Genomic DNA, 20,812 nt, shown 5'->3' on the forward strand with positions numbered 1-20,812 from the left:
CTCCCTACAAAGCAGAATCCTTCTTCTTTATGGCTGGCGTGGCTCTTCCTCAGTCCCACCTGTAATGAGCAGGAGCACAAAGCAGGGAGAAATTGAAGTGTTTTAATTAAGACTGAAAGTGGCTTCATTCTAGTGGCTTTCTTTCTTCTTTCTTTTCTTCTTTCTTTCTTTCTTTCAATCACATAGAGTTGATCAGCAACTAAAGCTCCTTGACCATTGCCAAATAGAGAGAAATGGAAACAATCTCAGGAAAGTAGTTTTTAATACCTAGCTATGCATTTAATTTTCAAACTACTCACTATTACGTTACTGCTCACAGTTTTGTACAGCTTAATGTCATTACTATGGTCTGTACTCAGGAGTCAAGTAGTGTGCTGAAAAAGGTATTTCCAATGAAGTTGTGTTCAGAAGAGAGCAGGGAGCAGCTGGGGGTGTTCTGGAGCTCTCTGCCGTTTTGACTCCTCCTGGGACATCTGAGTGGTGAGTTCATGTTTGCTGCTGATTTCCTTTCCCTTTTTGTAGATGAAAATGGGAGAAGTGTCTTTGAACTGCCTTGCTTGACATTGTCAAGAGGAACAGTCATCTACTGCAGTGGAAGTGTCCCAGGTGGAGCAGAGCTTCTGTGAGTGCTGTGTTAGGATCAAATCAGAGCTGGTCAGACCTGCCAGAACAATTGGTCCCCATGCTGCCCTTCACTGCTCTGCCTGCTCCACACTATTTCATGCCAGAGTAATTAAACTGCTGTTAAGTGTGCATGTGGTTCACTCGAGCCAGTACAGCAGAACCAGCAGAAACCAGCCCTGAATTCATGGGCTCTGCACAGGAGCCCCAGACTCTTCATCAGCCTGCTGCAGCACTGGCTCCAACCCTGAACTCTTGTAACCACACTCTGAAGAAAACAGACTTCTAAGTTTTCTGAGGCACTTATGACCGAGCACTGCATGTGCTTGTCCAAGTAGGAATCCAAAAGTTCTTTCTTACTTCAGAAAAAATTCTGCAGTGGTGCATAGCCAGCATATGTGGTATCGGCACATCCTGACTGCACCTGCAATAGAAGTAGCAGCATTGTACACGTGGGTTTCTTAAGCCGAACTCCCCTACACTTTTTAACGGAGTGCTCATCACAATATGCGTATTTAATGGCACTCTGGTGCCAAACATGAGTTCTCCTTAAATCCTCCCTGTACCGAAACTTTGCTAAAAAGTTAATGCCGAGGATGAACGAGCACCTTCGGTGTCAGTCTGGAGCTGGAGGGGTTACAAACACTGACTTTCCGAGAGCAGCATCTCTCCTGAAGCACTCGGGGCCCCCGGGAGCCCGGCGCAGGACTCACCTGCAGCGCCAGGCACCGCGCATCGCTGCTCTGCAGGGCGGCCCGCATGTCCTCCACCAGCTCCCGCAGGCTGCCGTTCTCCTCCTCCAGCTTGGCGATGCGGTCCTCGGCCTGCTCCAGCGCCACGATCTCCTCGTAGCACTCCGGGGAGCAGGGCCCCGGCGGCCGGCGCTCGGCGCTGCCCGCGGCTCGGCGCTCGGCGGGGCGGGCGCGGCGGCGGCGCCGGGGGCTCCGCAGGCGGATCTGGGTCTCGATGTGCTCGCTCTCCCGGCCCAGCGGCAGCCGCGGCCCCGCTCGGGTGCTGAAGTGGCCGCAGGGCCGAGCGTGGAACTGGCGGAAGGTGAGCTCGGCCGAGAGCCCGTCCCACAGCCCCGCGCACTCCTCGGGCTCCGCCGCCTCCTCCAGCCCCAGCACCTGGCACAGCGTGCGGAAATCCTCGCCGGGGATGCGGCCCCGCCCCGGCGCAGTCCAGGTGGTGGAAGATCTCCTGCAGGTACTGGTCCAGGCCGGTGGCCAGCACGACGATCTCGTTCTCCGCGCCGCGGTCCAGCCCGTAGTGGTAGGCGAGGGCGCTGACCAGCCACTGAGTGCGCCGGGCCGGCCGCCCGTAGGGGTCCCAGCCTTCAGGCGGCTCCATCGCGCCCCGCCCGGCCCGCGGAGCTGCCCGAGCATCCCGATCCCCGCCCGGCGCAGCGCTCGGCCCCGGCCCGCGGCGGGGCGGGACGGGCGGGGCGGGGCCGCCCCAGCGCCGCTCCCGGAGCGCCCCGGCTCGCCCCGCCGCCGAGCCGCCGCCGCCTTTGTCCGGCAGGAAAAGGGACTGCGGCGGAGCGGCCGGGTGCCGGCCCCGCTCCGTTTGTCTGCCGAGCCTGGGCCCCGAGCGTGTGTCCGATTTCTTGGCTAATTTGTTCCTCTTTAATAAGCCACGACCGGAGATTCTCAAACTCTGTGGCCTCTTAATAATGATGGCTGTGAAATACCGTTGCGGCACGAGAGAAATACTTCACGCTTTAGCAATGGCCATCTGAGGACTGGAGGTGTTCTCTTTTTTGGCTTGATCATGCTTCAGGACACAGGCTTGCTGAGTGCTGACTCTTGACACGAGCAAGACACGGTCCAGTTTGATCACTAAGGCTTGTGAACGAGTGCTTCCACTAATTAAAAACCCAACGTTGCCTGAAAGCCGACCTTCTGTTCGCTCGGGCTTCCTCACCTCTGTAGAAGAGTGGACTTTTATGGTGTTGCTATGTGGGTTTTAAGAGGTTTGCGATAGAGATGAGTAAGTGTTTAAACTCGTTCAAACGAGCTGCCCAAAGCAGTGATTTTAGTCTCTCTGTGGCTGAGGGGCAGGACCGGCGCTGTTGAACGCAGGCAGCAGCACGAGCAGGGCTCCTGCACACGCCACGAGCCGGGAGGGGACCGTGGCACCAGAGGGGACAGTGGCACCAGCCGTGCCCAAGGTCAGAACAGGGCGGCAAAGTCAGGTGGTGCTAACAGGCTGCATTAACAGCCCAGGCAAGGCGTGGTGAGGAGCCAGGTCTGGGGGCCATCCAAGGAGTCCTGACAAGAGCAAATCGCTCTCAGATTCTCTGGAGGACAAAAAAGGAGCAAACCGGCCCAGCTGATACGTGAGGAAAAGAGAATTCAAGTTCATTTAAAGCGCTGCTTAATACGGGGCTGAGTTTCTTTTGAGTGAACTGATGCTAATATATATTTGCTCACATGTGGTGGGGTTGCTTTGCAAACAGACTTCGATGGGAAATTGCTGACCACATTTGGTTTTGTTCTTTAAGATAAGTCGAGCACTCGAGTAGCTTTGTTGAGGAATGGAGAATTGTTTGTAGCTCAGTATTTTCTCAGGAGGAGCCTTACATTTTAGCACAGGAGGAAGGTAAGGCAAAGGTTTAAAACTTTCCCCTCCTGAAGTGACAGACTTTCAGAGGAGTCTGGGAGGAGAAGTCCCTCAGCCACTGCCAGAGCTGTTTGCCTTCTCTGCAGGGTCAGTATTCTGGGAGTTTCCACGAACCTCAACTGCCTCTGCATTTTTCCTCTGCATATTCCTTGTTATTGTACAGTACACAGGGAGAATATTTTGTGCTAGATTCTCCTCTGCGCTTTCAGGTCAATCTCGGTAATTCTGCTGATTTTCACGTCCAGATGAATTTTTATAGATACCAAGGAAATGGGGAGAAATACCATGGAGAATGAATAGCTCAAAATTTGAGCGGCCCGGCCACAGAAATAATGAAGTCCAAACTGAAGAATTTTTTTATTATTTTTTCCCCTGATAGGCGGGGTAAAACATGCAATGCTATGAAGGGCCCCAAGCTGTTGGTGGCCCAAGCCCTGCTGTGGCTGGCCCAGTCCCAGTCCTAGCTGGACCAGGGTGGGGGGTTCGGGAGGGGAGGAGGTGGGGGGATCTCGGGGGCCTTGCGCTTGGCAGGAGGGCTGGGGGACCGTGGCGGAGGAACGGACAGCTCTGCCCTCTTGGGCAACTGCTGCTGCTGAGGCCATGTACGAAGACTTTCGAACCAGTCGTTCTCTGAGCTCTCTGGAGGTGAGGGAGAGTCACGCCGCCCGGGCCGGGATGCTGGAGCTGCAGCAGGGCGGCTGTGGAGAGAGCAGTGTGTGAGGGCCCGGCTGGCGCTGGCACACAGGGAGCCTCCTGCACAGCAGGGCCCAGAGCTGCCAAGGCCCCCCAGCACGGCTGCAGCTGCTGGCACAGCTTGGCCCAGCTGCACAGCTGCCCCTCAGGGCCCCGGCCAGCCGGGGATGGCTCTGGGCAGCTCCCTGGCCAGGAGCGGCCCCAAGCGCCTCTGCCTTTCCAGGGCAATCTGCTCCCTGCTCTTTCTCCTCCCCACCTTGCTCTGCCCCTGCCCGCTGCCCCTGGGGCTGCTCTTGGCCAGGCAGCCTCAGTGGGAGCCAGCACTGGCTGCAGCCCCAGCGGGCTCCCCAGGACAAGGCCCAGCAATTAAGACGCCAATTAGAGCACTGGGCAGCAGCAGCAGAACCCTCAGCAGAGTTATCTGGACAACCCTGGACACACCAGAGCTCCACACCAGCCTTGCTGGGAGTGTTCCCTGACAATCATCGACCTTTAAAGGAGCTGGAGGATGGAGATCAACTGCAACTTACCGTTTCTTTTCCTTCCACCACCGGAACCCGACATAACACAAGACCATGGAAAGTGGCACAGTAAACAGTGTTACCACTGTGCCTACCATGCAGGACTTGCGCACATCCTGGGGGCAGAGAACTCTTTGGGGGCTCGGTGGATTCTGGGCATCCATATCTGACTTGCCAAGCATATCTGTGGGAGCAATGGGAGCGTGAGCCCGTGCTGTGCCCCACTGCTGAGCTGGCAGCACGGTGCACACGGCCAGGACGTTCTGTGTTTCCCTTAGAGCTGGGCCTGCAGGCACCTTGGTGCCCCTTGGCACAGCAGGAGGGACCTTGGGGCACCAGTGCCCTTTCCCAGGGGCTGTCAACGAGCTCCAGAGGCCTCCAAGCCCGGGTGCCTGCAGCTTTGGCTGCTGCCAGGCAGTGCAAGGGCAGGGGCTGGGAAAGAGCTGCTGCCACACAGCCCCAGCGAGGGCTGAGCCTGGCACAGCAATTACCCTCTTTAACTGTGTCCATGTCTGTGTCTGTGTCTGTGTGTGGCATCTCTTCATGTCCTGGGGCTGGCACGGAATCATTGCTTCCTAGAGAATGTGCCGCCATCTGCGCGATCTTTTGCTGCATCTCTTGAGAAAGGAAAAGGCACAGCTGGATCAGATGGAAACATTTGTCATCCGGGCGGGGGCATCTTCAGGAGGCAATGCTTGTCAAAGTCATGGATAAGGATTGGGGAAACGGCCAGGTTATTGGGGCTGGGCCCTCCCTCCTCCAAACAGCCCCTACACCTGATGTACCCAGAGCCCCGGAAACTGCAGGGATCCCAGCGTGTGCCTGGCCCCTGGTGCACTTTGGGCTGCCTGTCTGCTGATGCCCAATGCCTTCCTGCAGAGCCTGGGGAGAAGCTGCAGCATGGCCAGGCTGGGAAACAGCCCTGCAGGCTGTGGAAGCAGCAGTGGGGCAGCGAGGCTTCCGTGGATCCTTTCCCACTGTGCCGGGCACAGCGTGTCCAGAGGTGCAGAGCAAGGCCCCGGCTGGGAGTGTCAGGAGAAGGCTCAGGGACATGAACCCACCACGGTGTCTCTCCAGTTCACTCAGCATCTGGTCCAGACGTTTGGCTGCCTCCAGGGATTTCCTGTCTGCCATGTCTTTGTTCTTCTGTCTAGGACGACCTGAATGGAAAATAGTTCCATTTCTTTTTCAGACCGCAATGCAAGTGAGGGCCCCTGGGTGACTGGTGCCCTCCCAGGCACTCCACCATCTCTGCCTTCTGCTCAGGAGCAGGGACAGGGGCACCTCGTGCTTGCAGTGGCCCCACACTGGGATGGAAGGAGCCCCTTGAGGGACAGTGAGAGGAGAAAGGATTCCCTGGAGCTGCCAGTAGCTCTGATCTGAGCCCCAGGCAGGGCCAGGGCTTGGCAGTGGCAGCAGGGGCAGCGGGCAGTGGCAGCTCAGGCTCCTTGGGGCTGCCAAAGGAGCCACCCAAGGCACAGCCCCGGGGCACAGCCCTGGGCCCAGCCCCTTCTCTCTCTGCTCTTCTCCGTGGCTGCACAGAGCACACGGAAGGACACCCTGGCATTGCACATGGGAAGAGGATTGACAGCTCAATGCTCCTTCCTGCCACTGACAGTGATCCTGTGGGACCACTCAGGGCTCCAGTAGGGAGTAGGGAAAGGTTTCCAGAATCCTTCACCCCTGAGATGTCCTTAAGGAAAATGGCCCCTGAATGAGCTCCTGCCCCAGTAACACTGATTTTTCATTCAGGAAAGGGATGCTGAGAACTTGCCTCCAGTAAGTCCCATGTCATTGAAACTCTCATCCATCCAAGTTGCTGGAATAATTTTCCCAGCAAGATTATCTAGAAAGGAGCACAGATGAGAAGCATTTCCATGGAGTTCTGGGATCCCCTTCTGCCTTAGGGAAAGGGGCACTGCCAGGGGCTCGGGTCAGGCCGTGGGAGGCAGATGTCAGGGGACAGGGTCAAAGCTGCAGAGGGGCCTGGGGAGCTCTGGGCTGGCTCTGGTCACTCTCCACACTCTTTGCACGCCCTATTCAGCACCCCTGGAGAGGAAACTGGAGCGGCCCAGGCCCCATTGCAGCTCTCTCCCTCCCAGAGGAAACCCTCCCTACAGGCTGGGGAAAACCATCCCCAAGGCTCCCAGGGGAGAAGGGAGCGCTGTCCTGGGAAAGGGCAGCCAGGCCCCGGCTCACCTGCTCCCCGCGCTCGCCACGGAGCAGCCTGGGCAGGCCTGGCAGCCAGGGCCACTGCCAGCAGGAGCAGGAGCAAGAGGCGCAGAGCAAGGGCCATGGTGCCTTGCCCTGAGCCAGTGCCCAGCTCTTGCTGCCACCGCTGTCCTGACACTGCTGTCCTGAATGCCAGCACCTCCGCCGCCGCTGCTGCCGCAGCAGTTGTGGTCAGGAACTGACTGCTGGGTCCCTGTGGTGCTGTGCAACCACGGGGCTCTGGGGCCTCTGTGACCTCAGAGCCTGCTGTGACCTCAGCCTGATGTCACCTCAGAGCCTGCTGTGACCTCAGCCTGATGTCACCTCAGAGCCATGGTGGAAAGTGGGATTGTGTGGGAAGTGGGATCTGTGTTCTTCAGAAGGGAGCTCGTCCTGCCCAGCAGCTCTGTGCAGGGCTGTGAACCAGTCCCCGCCCAGCTGATCTCACTGGCTGGGGGATGAAGGGGTGGAGAGCACTCCCAAGGCCTTCTCTGCCCTGCATTGCTCCATGGCTTCTTTCTTCCAAGAAAAATTTTGTTCATAATTGAGTGGGACATACTCATCTGTTCACAAGCAAATTCTTCTTGCCATTCACACAGTGTTTGATTTGTTCTAATCAGACTGTAATTAAGACCTACTTTTCACTGTAATTAAGGCTGATGCATTATTAGGCAGTGTTGTGTAATTTGTCCTGGGGTCTGGCACTGTAGAGAGTTTTTCTGTAAATGACATTTGACGACAGATGTAGTCTAGAACACTTCTGACGTTCTAGAAGTGTTATCCTCTTTTCCTCTTCCTTCTCCCAGAAATTTTCAACTCTGAGGTCTGAAGCTCTTCAGCTGCCTCACAAACACTGTTTTAATTCAGACAGGCATCCCTGCAGTGAGCAACAAATCAGGACTGTGGCTGTGAAGCTTGAAGCAATATGTGTTTATAGCACTAAAATAATAATCCATTAGCCAGCAGGTGAAGCCAAGCATTTCCCAAATAACTCTACTACCCTCAGAATGTTTCAAAAGGATCATAGTAAAAGCTGGGGAACAAGGAGAGAGGGCGTCATCCAAATGAAAACCCAGCTTTCTGAGATCTTTATATTCCTATAAAAACAGGCTCAAATTGTTCATATATGGAACATTAACTAAGAAGCAAACAACACATTGTCAAAATATTTTCTTGGGGAACAAAAAGAACCTAAATAAAAATAAGTCTGCATGTGGATTTATAGTAAACCATCAGGCTAAGAAAAAAACCAGACCTGTCAAAACTGAAAACGAAAAGGCTGTTTCACCTGTTTCAGTATTGTGGTGGTTTAGCATGCATTTGAAAAGTTTTTTTCCTAAGGAAGTTCTGGCATGGATTGTGATTGACAGCTTGGCTGACGAATGGGAGTGTTTCTATGTCTCTGGAAACAATCTTAAATCACAAGTTCCCAAGTGACTTGTCCCTTTTCCTTTTCTGGCCGGCAAGGAGGTAACACCATCTCGTGAGTCGGGGTTCGGGCTGGGCCCCCCGGGGCCAGGCCCCCTCGAGGGCGGCCCTGCCTGTGGGACAGCGGCCAGGGCTGGCCGTGTCCCCTCTGTCCCCTCCTGGCCCCTCCGGTGGGGAGAGGAGGAGGAGGAGTGCAGACCAGCAGTCTGGCCCTGCGCCAGGACCACGGTGGCCCTGCTCTGGGCCTTGGTTGCCAGAGCCTCTGGTCCGAAGGAGGAGAGACTTTTTAAGAACTTTTCTCCAGAGCTCCAGGGAGCTGATCCAGGTTTGAGTGGCTTTAGATCTGACCAGGGGTGGAGGAGGTTTCGTCCATCAGCGTTCCTGAGCTTGTGCTCTGTCTCTCTCCCTTCCTCCTCCCGTCACCTGTGGCCTTGAAGTTTCAGGAGTCCGCTGGAGAGAAAAACTCTGGGCAAAGACTTTAACCCTTTTCCCTCCTCCACGGAAGACAGTGATTTGAAATGTAGAGAGACAGCATTGAAACAAAGTCAGTGAAAGAACTGAGAAAGACTATTGGAAGATGGGATGGAGGAAGTGGACGCTTCTGAGCGAACTTCTCTAGATGTGAATTATGGGGGAAATGGACTGTTTTGGCAATATCCTAGTGCTGCTTGGGGGAATGCAAGTTCTGGCCAAAGGGTTGTGTGTATTGATATACCTGGGTTTTAGTTGAGAATTTTGATTAGAATATGTCCCTGGCTCCTGGGAAAGAACAAGGAGGTCTCTATTTCTTTTGAGATAGAGGCAAATTTAGAGATGGAAGAGAATCCCTGTTTTGTACCAGAAAAGCATTCTTAAAACAATACCCCAAACATGTGGAAGCTCATCAACAGTTTGGAAAACTGTTATATGGGTGAGACTGCACAGAATCTGCAAAAATTCCAGGCGGTTGCAGATCTGTGGCCTTGAGAGCCACCAGACCTTTTGTTGTGGCGTGTTCTCCATAACCCTAGAGAGGCTCCTCTCCCAAGGTGATGTAGGATCGTGTTGAAATGGTGGCAACTGACTGAAAATCATAGTTTTCGCTCTGTGGTGAGTGGGAAAGTGAGCAGTTTGGGGAGTGGGGGGAAGATGTTTGAATATTTCATTTTTTACTTTTTCTCTTTTCCTTTAGTGTATAGTAATAAAATCTATCTGTTTTTACTTTTAAGTTGTGCCTGTTTTGCCTTTTTCTCCCAAACTTCTATCTCCCAGTTGATAAATGAAATTTGGCGAATGTGAAACCACAACAAGTATGAAAAAAAGAAAAGACTGAACAAAATAAGAGATCCTCAAGACCATTACTATATACAGGAACCTCACAGAATAGGGAATAAATGAAGGAAACTGTCGTGTAGCAATTCACAGAGGTAACCTGTAATTTATTGTTGGATTTGTTGCAAAATTTCTGAGTGCAGACTCAAAAGCAAAGGCGCTTATGAGACCATGTGTGGGCATTTACAGCAATCTAAGGGATGTTTCTGGAACCAATTCCCGAGAAGAAGAGCAGCACACAATTCCTGGGACAATCTCTTTCCTGGCTGTACACTTCTTGACAGTCCGTCCCCTTGGGCTGGGGGAGCTGTCACAGGGCAGGGAGGCGCGGGGGTGGCAGTGGCTGCTCAGGGATGGGTTTGGCCCGGGTCCCTCCAAGGAGCCACTGCCCAAAGAGCTGTGCTGGCCCCGGGCTCTTCTCCTGCCCTGCTGGGCTGTGTTGGCTGGCACAGCCTGTGGATGGACATCTCCATCTCTTTATTGGAACAGAAGGGCAGATCCGGGAAGCTCTCAGTCAAGGTTCAGGTGAGCACTTCCAAATAGTTTCCTGGCAGAAATAGATGGCCAATCTTACCCTTATCACAAGCAAACAGCGCGTTCCTTGACAGAGACCCCTTCTGATTCCCTTCTGGGAGTCAGGAACACGTGTTGTGGTGGCAGCTGCACCTGTGGGAGCAATGAGGAGGGTGAGCCCGTGCTGTGCCCCACTGCTGAGCTGGCAGCACGGTGCACACGGCCAGGACGTTCCGTGTTTCCCCCAGATCTGGGCCTGCAGGCACCTTGCTGCTCCTTGGCAGAGGCTCACAGGAAAGTCAGCAGGTAAAACAAAGGTTTTGGGAAGCCATGGCCCTTTGATGAAGCCAAACATTTACAGCCAAACAGCCTATTAAAAAAGATGGAAGTACACTCTGAGGGTATAGCCGGGGCCAGGAGATCACAGCAGGCTCTGAGGTGACATCAGGCTGAGGTCACAGCAGGCTCTGAGGTGACATCAGGCTGAGGTCACAGCAGGCTCTGAGGTCACAGAGGCCCCAGAGCCCCGTGGTTGCACAGCACCACAAGGACCCAGCAGTCAGTCCCTGACCACAACTGCTGCGGCAGCAGTGGCGGTGCTGACATTGGGACCTTGTTGTGAGGACAGCGGTGGCAGCAAGAGCTGGGCACTGGCTCAGGGCAAGGCACCATGGCCCTTGCTCTGCGCCTCTTGCTCCTGCTCCTGCTGGCAGTGGCCCTGCCTGCCAGGGCTGCCCAGGCTGCTCCGTGGCGAGCGCGGGGAGCAGGTGAGCCGGGGCCTGGCTGCCCTTTCCTGGGACAGCGCTCCCTTCTCCCCGGGGAGCCTTGGTGATGGTTTTCCCCAGCCTTTAGGGAGGGTTTCCTCTGGGAGGGAGAGGGCTGCAATGGGGCCTGGGCTGCTCCAGTTTCCTCTCCGGGGGTGCTGAATAGGGCGTGCAAAGAGTGTGGAGAGTGACCAGAGCCAGCCCAGAGCTCCCCAGGCCCCTCTGCAGCTTTGACCCTGTCCCCTGACATCTGCCTCCCACGGCCTGACCCAACCCCCTGGCAGTGCCCCGTTCCCTAAGGCAGAAGGGGATCCCAGCACTCCATGGAAATGCTTCTCATCTGTGCTCCTTTCTAGATAATCTTGCTGGGAAAATTATTCCAGCAACTTGGATGGATGAGAGTTTCAATGACATGGGACTTACTGGAGGCAAGTTCTCAGCATCCCTTTCCTGAATGAAAAATCAGTGTTACTGGGGCAGGAGCTCATTCAGGGGCCATTTTCCTTAAGGACATCTCAGGAGTGATGGATTCTGGAAACCTTTCCCTGCTCCCTTCTGGAGCCCTGAGTGGTCCCACAGGATCACTGTCAGTGGCAGGAAGGAGCATTGAGCTGTCAATCCTCTTCCCGTGTGCAATGCCAGGGTGTCCTTCCCGTGTGCAATGCCAGGGTGTCCTTCCGTGTGCTCTGTGCAGCCACGGAGAAGAGCAGAGAGGGAAGGGGCCAGGCCCAGGGCTGTGCTCCGGGGCTGTGCCTTGGGTGGCTCCTTTGGCAGCCCCAGGGAGCCTGAGCTGCCACTGCCCGCTGCCCCTGCTGCCACTGCCAAGCCCTGGCCCTGCCTGGGGCTCAGATCAGAGCTACTGGCAGCTCCAGGGAGTCCTTTCTCCTCTCACTGTCCCTCAAGGGGCTCCTTCCATCCCAGTGTGGGGCCACTGCAAGCACGAGGTGCCCCTGTCCCTGCTCCTGAGCAGAAAGCAGACATGAGGCAGTGCCTGGGAGGGCACCACTCACCCAGGGGCCCTCACTGGCACTGCGGCCTGAAGAAGAAATGGAACTACTTTCTCAGCCGGGGCCTTGGTCTGCACCTCTGGACACGCCGTGCCCGGCACAGCGGGAAGGGATCCACGGCAGCCTGGCTGCCCTACTGCTGCTTTCACAGCCTGCAGGGCTGTTTCACAGCCTGGCCTGGCTGCAGCTTCTCCCCAGGCTCTGCAGGAAGGCATTGGGCATCAGCAGACAGGCAGCCCAAAGTGCACCAGGGGCCAGGCACACCCCGAGATCCCTGCAGTTTCCTGGGCTCTGGGTACATCAGGAGGGGCACCTGTTTGGCAGAGGGCGGGCCTGCCAGCCCCAATAAGCTGGCCTTTCTTTTGAATCTTTTCCATGACTTAGACAAGCTTTGGTCTCCTGAAGATACCACCTCCCTGATGGTGAATGTTTCCAAGTGATCCAACTGTGCTCCTTCTGTTTCTCCAGAGATGCAAGGAGACAATGTGCTGAAGACAATATTTCCCGGAGGAAGCAGTGGCTCCATGGCAGACTCTGCTGCAGGAAGGGAGACAATGAAAGGCACAGTCACAGGAGGTAATTGCTGAGCCTCTGGGCCTGAGCCCTGTTGAGGCTTGAGCTGCCATCTCTGCTGCTTGGCAGTGCCTGCCCTCCAGGGATGCTGCCCATGCTCCATGGAAATGCTTCTCATCGGTGCTCTCTTCTAGACTGGGATACTGGGAATGTTTTTCCAGCACCTTGGCTGGAAGATAGTTTGGATCCAGAGGGACCTCCCATAGGTAAGATATCTATGTTCTTCCATGGAGTAGTGATTGTCAATCTGGCAGGTGCTAGGTAACAGAAGGTTCTGTGCCTGTTGAGTTACAGGTCTGTCTGCGGGGAAGACATTTCCAGCTCCTGGCCCGGATACTGCACAGAAGCCCAGCTCCCATCACAGTGGTGAGTCGTGTTTCCCTGCTGACCCCACAGGCTGAGCCCTGGGTTTGTGGGATCCATTCTTTGGAAACTGAAGTGCTTTCTGTTCACGTCCTCCAACAGTGAAGAACAAACCTAGAGGAGAAGATCAATCTTCGAAGCCTTCTGAACTTCTGGACCAGATGCTGAGTGAACTGGAGAGACAGCATGGTGGGTGCATGTCCCTGAGCCTTCTCCTGACACTCCCAGCCGGGGCCTTGCTCTGCACCTCTGGACACGCCGTGCCCGGCCCAGCGGGAAGGGATCCATGGCAGCCTGGCTGCCCCACTGCTGCTTTCACAGCCTGCAGGGCTGTTTCCCAGCCTGGCCTGGCTGCAGCTTCTCCCCAGGCTCTGCGGGAATACATTGGGCATCAGCAGATAGGGAGCCCAAAGTGCAGCAGGGGCCAGGCACAGCCTGAGATCCCTGCAGCTTCCCAGGCTCTGGGTAGTTCAAGAAGGGTGGCTCTTTGCAGATGGATGGCCCTGGCCTACACAAAAAGTTTATAGAGATTCCTAATCCTTATCCATGTCTTTGACAAGCATTGCCTCCTGGAGGTACCCCCTCTCCAATGGGGAATGCTTCAATCTGACAGAGCTGTCCTTGTTTCCAGAAGTGGACGGAGAAGATGTGCTGAAAGCAGCGTTTCCCGGAGGAAGCAGTGGCTCCATGGCAGACTCTGCTGCAGGATGGGAGGCGATGCCAGGCACAGTCACAGGAGGTAATTGCTTCTATGAGCCTGAGCTCTGCTGAGGCCTGAGCAGCCAGGTCTTCTGATTGGCACTGCCTGCCCTCTAGGGATGGCTCCCAGGGCATGGGAAAGATTGTGGAGAGTTACCAGAGCCAGGCCAGAGCTCCCCAGACCCCTGTGCAGCTTTGGCCCTGTCCCCTGACATCTGCCTCCCACCGCCTGACCCGACCCCCTGGCAGTGCCCCGTTCCCTAAGGCAGAAGGGGATCCCAGAACTCCATGGAAATGCTTCTCATCTGTGCTCCTTTCTAGATAATCTTGCTGGGAAAATTATTCCAGCAACTTGGATGGTTGAGAGTTTCAATGACATGGGACTTACTGGAGGCAAGTTCTCAGCATCCCTTTCCTGAATGAAAAATCAGTGTTACTGGGGCAGGAGCTCATTCAGGGGCCATTTTCCTTAAGGACATCTCAGGAGTGATGGATTCTGGAAACCTTTCCCTGCTCCCTTCTGGAGCCCTGAGTGGTCCCACAGGATCACTGTCAGTGGCAGGAAGGAGCATTGAGCTGTCAATCCTCTTCCCGTGTGCAATGCCAGGGTGTCCTTCCGTGTGCTCTGTGCAGCCACGGAGAAGAGCAGAGAGGGAAGGGGCCAGGCCCAGGGCTGTGCTCCGGGGCTGTGCCTTGGGTGGCTCCTTTGGCAGCCCCAGGGAGCCTGAGCTGCTCCTGCTGCCACTGCCAAGCCCTGGCCCTGCCTGGGGCTCAGATCAGAGCTACTGGCAGCTCCAGGGAATCCTTTCTCCTCTCACTGTTCCTCAAGGGGCTCCTTCCATCCCAGTGTGGGGCCACTGCAAGCACGAGGTGCCCCTGTCCTTTCTCCTGAGCAGAAAGCAGACATGAGGCAGTGCCTGGGAGGGCACCAGTCACCCAGGGGCCCTCACTGGCACTGCGGCCTGAAGAAGAAATGGAACTACTTTCCATTCAGGACGTGCTAGACAGAAGAACAAAGACATGGCAGACAAGAAATCCCTGGAGGCAGCCAAACGTCTGGACCAGATGCTGAGTGAACTGGAGAGACACCGTGGTGGGTTCATGTCCCTGAGTCTTCTCCAGACACTCCCAGCCAGGGCCTTGCTCTGCTGCTCTGGACACGCTCTGCCTGGCCCAGTGGGAAGGGATCCATGGCAACCTCGCTGCCCCACTGCTGCTTCCACAGCCTGCAGGGCTGTTTCCCAGCCTGGCCTGGCTGCAGCTTCTCCCCAGGCTCTGCAGGAAGGCATTGGGCATCAGCAGACAGGCAGCCCAAAGTGCACCAGGGGCCAGGCACACGCTGGGATCCCTGCAGTTTCCGGGGCTCTGGATACATCAGGTGTAGGGGCTGTTTGGAGGAGGGAGGGCCCAGCCCCAATAACCTGGCCGTTTCCCCAATCCTTATCCATGTCTTTGACAAGCAATGCCTCCTGAAGATTCCCCTGCCCGGACGACAGATGGTTCCATCTGATCCAGCTGTGCCTTTTCCTTTCTCAAGAGATGCAGCAAAAGATCGCGCAGATGGCGGCACATTCTCTAGCAAGCAATGATTCCGTGCCAGCCCCAGGACATGAAGAGATGCCACACACAGACACAGACACAGACATGGACACAGTTAAAGAGGGTAATTGCTGTGCCAGGCTCAGCCCTCGCTGGGGCTGTGTGGCAGCAGCTCTTTCCCAGCCCCTGCCCTTGCACTGCCCGGCAGCAGCCAAAGCTGCAGGCACTCGGGCTTGGAGGCCTCTGGAGCTCGTTGACAGCCCCTGGGAAAGGGCACTGGTGCCCCAAGGTCCCTCCTGCTGTGCCAAGGGGCACCAAGGTGCCTGCAGGCCCAGCTCTGAGGGAAACACAGAACGTCCTGGCCGTGTGCACCGTGCTGCCAGCTCAGCAGTGGGGCACAGCACGGGCTCACGCTCCCCATTGCTCCCACAGATATGCTTGGCAAGTCAGATATGGATGCCCAGAATCCACCGAGCCCCCAAAGAGTTCTCTGCCCCCAGGATGTGCGCAAGTCCTGCATGGTAGGCACAGTGGTAACACTGTTTACTGTGCCACTTTCCATGGTCTTGTGTTATGTCGGGTTCCGGTGGTGGAAGGAAAAGAAACGGTAAGTTGCAGTTGATCTCCATCCTCCAGCTCCTTTAAAGGTCGATGATTGTCTGGGAACACTCCCAGCAAGGCTGGTGTGGAGCTCTGGTGTGTCCAGGGTTGTCCAGATAACTCTGCTGAGGGTTCTGCTGCTGCTGCCCAGTGCTCTAATTGGCCTCTTAATTGCTGGGCCTTGTCCTGGGGAGCCCGCTGGGGCTGCAGCCAGTGCTGGCTCCCACTGAGGCTGCCTGGCCAAGAGCAGCCCCAGGGGCAGCGGGCAGGGGCAGAGCAAGGTGGGGAGGAGAAAGAGCAGGGAGCAGATTGCCCTGGAAAGGCAGAGGCGCTTGGGGCCGCTCCTGGCCAGGGAGCTGCCCAGAGCCATCCCCGGCTGGCCGGGGCCCTGAGGGGCAGCTGTGCAGCTGGGCCAAGCTGTGCCAGCAGCTGCAGCCGTGCTGGGGAGCCTTGGCAGCTCTGGGCCCTGCTGTGCAGGAGGCTCCCTGTGTGCCAGCGCCAGCCGGGCCCTCACACACTGCTCTCTCCACAGCCGCCCTGCTGCAGCTCCAGCATCCCGGCCCGCGCGGCGTGACTCTCCCTCACCTCCAGAGAGCTCAGAGAACGACTGGTTCGACAGTCTTCGTACATGGCCTCAGCAGCAGCAGTTGCCCAAGAGGGCAGAGCTGTCCGTTCCTCCCCCACGGTCCCCCAGCCCTCCTGCCAAGCTCAAGGCCCCCGAGATCCCCCCACCTCCTCCCCTCCCGAACCCCCCACCCTGGTCCAGCTAGGACTGGGACTGGGCCAGCCACAGCAGGGCTTGGGCCACCAACAGCTTGGGGCCCTTCATAGCATTGCATGTTTTACCCTGCCTATCAGGGGAAAAATAATAAAAAAATTCTTCAGTTTAGACTTCATTATTTCTGTTGTCGGGCCACTCAAATTTTTGAGCTATTCATTCCCCATGGTATTTCTCCCCATTTCCTTGGTATCTATAAAAATTCATCTGGACGTGAAAATCAGCAGAATTACCGAGATTGACCTGAAAGCGCAGAGGAGAATCTAGCACAAAATATTCTCCCTGTGTACTGTACAATAAACAAGGAATATGCAGAGGAAAATGCAGAGGCAGTTGAGGTTCGTGGAACTCCCAGAATACTGACCCTGCAGAGAAGGCAAACAGCTCTGGCAGTGGCTGAGGGACTTCTCCTCCCAGACTCCTCTGAAAGTCTGTCACTTCAGGAGGGGAAAGTTTTAAACCTTTGCCTTACCTCCCTCCTGTGCTAAAATGTAAGGCTCCTCCTGAGAAAATACTGAGCTACAAACAATTCTCCATTCCTCAACAAAGCTACTCGAGTGCTCGACTTATCTTAAAGAACAAAACCAAATGTGGTCAGCAATTTCCCATCGAAATCTGTTTGCAAAGCAACCCCACCACATGTCAGCAAATATATATTAGCATCAGTTCACTCAAAAGAAACTCAGCCACCTATTAAGCAGCGCTTTAAATGAACTTGAATTCTCTTTTCCTCACGTATCAGCTGGGCCGGTTTGCTCCTTTTTTGTCCTCCAGAGAATCTGAGAGCGATTTGCTCTTGTCAGGACTCCTTGGATGGCCCCCAGACCTGGCTCCTCACCACGCCTTGCCTGGGCTGTTAATGCAGCCTGTTAGCACCACCTGACTTTGCCGCCCTGTTCTGACCTTGGGCACGGCTGGTGCCACTGTCCCCTCTGGTGCCACGGTCCCCTCCCGGCTCGTGGCGTGTGCAGGAGCCCTGCTCGTGCTGCTGCCTGCGTTCAACAGCGCCGGTCCTGCCCCTCAGCCACAGAGAGACTAATATCACTGCTTTGGGCAGCTCGTTTGAACGAGTTTAACACTTACTCATCTCTATCGCAAACCTCTTAAAACCCACATAGCAACGCCATAAAGTCCACTCTTCTACAGAGGTGAGGAAGCCCGAGCGAACAGAAGGTCGGCTTTCAGGCAACGTTGGGTTTTTAATTTAGTGGAAGCACTCGTTCACAAGCCTTAGTGATCAAACTGGACCGTGTCTTGCTCGTGTCAAGAGTCAGCACTCAGCAAGCCTGTGTCCTGAAGCATGATCAAGCCAAAAAAGAGAACACCTCCAGTCCTCAGATGGCCAGTGCTAAAGCGTGAAGTATTTCTCTCGTGCCGCAACGGTATTTCACAGCCATCATTATTAAGAGGCCACAGAGTTTGAGAATCTCCGGTCGTGGGTTATTAAAGAGGAACTGGGGACAAATTAGCGAAGAAATCTGGCTCGGGGCCCAGGCTCGGCAGACCAACGGAGCGGGGCCGGCACCCGGCCGCTCCGCCGCAGTCCCTTTTCCTGCCGGACAAAGGCGGCGGCGGCTCGGCGGCGGGGCGAGCCGGGGCGCTCCGGGAGCGGCGCTGGGGCGGCCCCGCCCCGCCCGTCCCGCCCCGCCGCGGGCCGGGGCCGAGCGCTGCGCCGGGCGGGGATCGGGATGCTCGGGCAGCTCCGCGGGCCGGGCGGGCGCGATGGAGCCGCCTGAAGGCTGGGACCCCTACGGGCGGCCGGCCCGGCGCACTCAGTGGCTGGTCAGCGCCCTCGCCTACCACTACGGGCTGGACCGCGGCGCGGAGAACGAGATCGTCGTGCTGGCCACCGGCCTGGACCAGTACCTGCAGGAGATCTTCCACCACCTGGACTGCGCCGGGGCGGGCCGCATCCCCGGCGAGGATTTCCGCACGCTGTGCCAGGTGCTGGGGCTGGAGGAGGCGGCGGAGCCCGAGGAGTGCGCGGGGCTGTGGGACGGGCTCTCGGCCGAGCTCACCTTCCGCCAGTTCCACGCTCGGCTCTGCGGCCACTTCAGCACCCGAGCGGGGCCGCGGCTGCCGCTGGGCCGGGAGAGCGAGCACATCGAGACCCAGATCCGCCTGCGGAGCCCCCGGCGCCGCCGCCGCGCCCGCCCCGCCGAGCGCCGAGCCGCGGGCAGCGCCGAGCGCCGGCCGCCGGGGCCCTGCTCCCCGGAGTGCTACGAGGAGATCGTGGCGCTGGAGCAGGCCGAGGACCGCATCGCCAAGCTGGAGGAGGAGAACGGCAGCCTGCGGGAGCTGGTGGAGGACATGCGGGCCGCCCTGCAGAGCAGCGATGCGCGGTGCCTGGCGCTGCAGGTGAGTCCTGCGCCGGGCTCCCGGGGGCCCCGAGTGCTTCAGGAGAGATGCTGCTCTCGGAAAGTGAGTGTTTATAACCCCTCCAGCTCCAGACTGACACCGAAGGTGCTCGTTCATCCTCGGCATTAACTTTCTAGCAAAGTTTCGGTACAGGGAGGATTTAAGGAGAACTCATGTTTGGCACCAGAGTGCCATTAAATACGCATATTGTGATGAGCACTCCGTTAAAAAGTGTAGGGGAGTTCGGCTTAAGAAACCCACGTGTACAATGCTGCTACTTCTATTGCAGGTGCAGTCAGGATGTGCCGATACCACATATGCTGGCTATGCACCACTGCAGAATTTTTTCTGAAGTAAGAAAGAACTTTTGGATTCCTACTTGGACAAGCACATGCAGTGCCTCGGTCATAAGTGCCTCAGAAAACTTAGAAGTCTGTTTTCTTCAGAGTGTGGTTACAAGAGTTCAGGGTTGGAGCCAGTGCTGCAGCAGGCTGATGAAGAGTCTGGGGCTCCTGTGCAGAGCCCCATGAATTCAGGGCTGGTTTCTGCTGGTTCTGCTGTACTGGCTCGAGTGAACCACATGCACACTTAACAGCAGTTTAATTACTCTGGCATGAAATAGTGTGGAGCAGGCAGAGCAGTGAAGGGCAGCATGGGGACCAATTGTTCTGGCAGGTCTGACCAGCTCTGATTTGATCCTAACACAGCACTCACAGAGCTCTGCTCCACCTGGGACACTTCCACTTGCAGTAGATGACTGTTCCTCTTGACAATGTCAAGCAAGGCAGTTCAAAGACACTTCTCCCATTTTCATCTGCAAAAAGGGAAAGGAAATCAGCAGCAAACATGAACTCACCACTCAGATGTCCCAGGAGGAGTCAAAACGGCAGAGAGCTCCAGAACACCCCCAGCTGCTCCCTGCTCTCTTCTGAACACAACTTCATTGGAAATACCTTTTTCAGCACACTACTTGACTCCTGAGTACAGACCATAGTAATGACATTAAAGCTGTACAAAACTGTGAGCAGTAACGTAATAGTGAGTAGTTTGAAAATTAAATGCATAGCTAGGTATTAAAAACTACTTTCCTGAGATTGTTTCCATTTCTCTCTATTTGGCAATGGTCAAGGAGCTTTAGTTGCTGATCAACTCTATGTGATTGAAAGAAAGAAAGAAAGCAAGCAAGCCACCAGAATTAAGCCACTTTCAGTCTTAATTAAAACACTTCAATTTCTCCCTGCTTTGTGCTCCTGCTCATTACAGGTGGGACTGAGGAAGAGCCACGCCAGCCATAAAGAAGAAGGATTCTGCTTTGTAGGGAGTAAGAGACCATTAACACCCAACCACTCCCAGGCCGAGTGCCTCCAAAGTGTCCTGAAGGAAATGGAGCTCATCAGGAGCTCCAGGGACGGGCAGATTGAGGAAGCCATCAGGTTCAATCGGGAGCTGGAGAAGGAGCTGAAGAGCTCTCAGGAAGCTCTGGTCAGCCTGGAAGATTGCAACCGGCACCTGAAGAGGGAGCAGGCAGAGATGAGGAGGAAGGTGGAAGAGGCCAGACACGCTGTCCTCAACAGTCTTGGCAAAGTGAAGGAGCTGGAAGTGAGAGCCAACAAGGTGCCACATCTGCAAACATACATTCAGCAGCTGGAATCACAACTGCAGCACTACAGGTAGGTTGGAGTCTGTCAAAAAGTGCCTATAAAATCAGTGTTGGGACGCAAGTGAGTTTGTAGCTTATTGAATGTCTCTGAAACACCTTGTAAAATCTGGCCAGAGGGAGATTAGAAGCTGCTTATCCCTTTTCTTGGTAAGGGTCTGCAGGAGATCTTGGCCCTCACTCCAGGCCAAAGTGAGGATGCTGATCTACAGAGAGCTGAAGTTACTCCTCAGACACACAACAACAGAATTCAACACAGAAATGCTTCAAGAAAGCTCCAAAACAAATTCCAGGGTGTCCTTCAGAAACCATTTCCAACACACTTATTTTTTTGCCTGCATTTCCTGGTCGTTAGGTCCCATCCCAAGCCAGCTGTAATCAGATGGCTGACACTCCATTTCACACAAAATGAAACTCTTCAGCATGTTCTAGGAATTGGGGGAAAGCACACAAGGACAGCTTCTGGCCGGTGGGTTTAGACTTGCTGGGACTTCATTGCTTCTTCACTGACAGAAGTGGTGATAGAAGAGAGAAGCTGAAAAGTTCCTAAACCC

The 20,812-nt window shown here is 55.7% G+C and overlaps 2 protein-coding genes across 2 annotated transcripts; one reads left to right on the top strand and one right to left on the bottom strand.

The window, feature by feature from the left end:
* Window positions 1–8: 8 nt before the first annotated feature.
* LOC136375025 (EF-hand and coiled-coil domain-containing protein 1-like) lies at window positions 9–1,971 on the bottom strand (the record flags this gene model as incomplete). Its single annotated transcript, XM_066340379.1, is given in 3 exon segments — window positions 9–59; window positions 1,335–1,787; window positions 1,789–1,971. Coding segments are annotated over 3 exon segments (687 nt in total), but the record flags the coding sequence as incomplete, so codon positions are not given.
* A 15,931-nt stretch (window positions 1,972–17,902) lies between these two features.
* Window positions 17,903–20,276, top strand: LOC136375023 (EF-hand and coiled-coil domain-containing protein 1-like). The gene is made up of 2 exons (XM_066340377.1): window positions 17,903–18,601; window positions 19,865–20,276. The coding sequence occupies exons 1-2, from the start codon at window positions 17,966–17,968 to the stop codon at window positions 20,273–20,275; spliced, it is 1,047 nt and encodes a 348-aa protein (XP_066196474.1). The 5' UTR covers window positions 17,903–17,965; the 3' UTR covers window position 20,276.
* The last annotated feature ends 536 nt before the right edge of the window (window positions 20,277–20,812 follow it).

Source organism: Sylvia atricapilla, unplaced genomic scaffold (genome assembly GCF_009819655.1).
Source record: "Sylvia atricapilla isolate bSylAtr1 unplaced genomic scaffold, bSylAtr1.pri scaffold_74_arrow_ctg1, whole genome shotgun sequence".
NCBI classification, from domain to species: Eukaryota; Metazoa; Chordata; class Aves; order Passeriformes; family Sylviidae; genus Sylvia; species Sylvia atricapilla.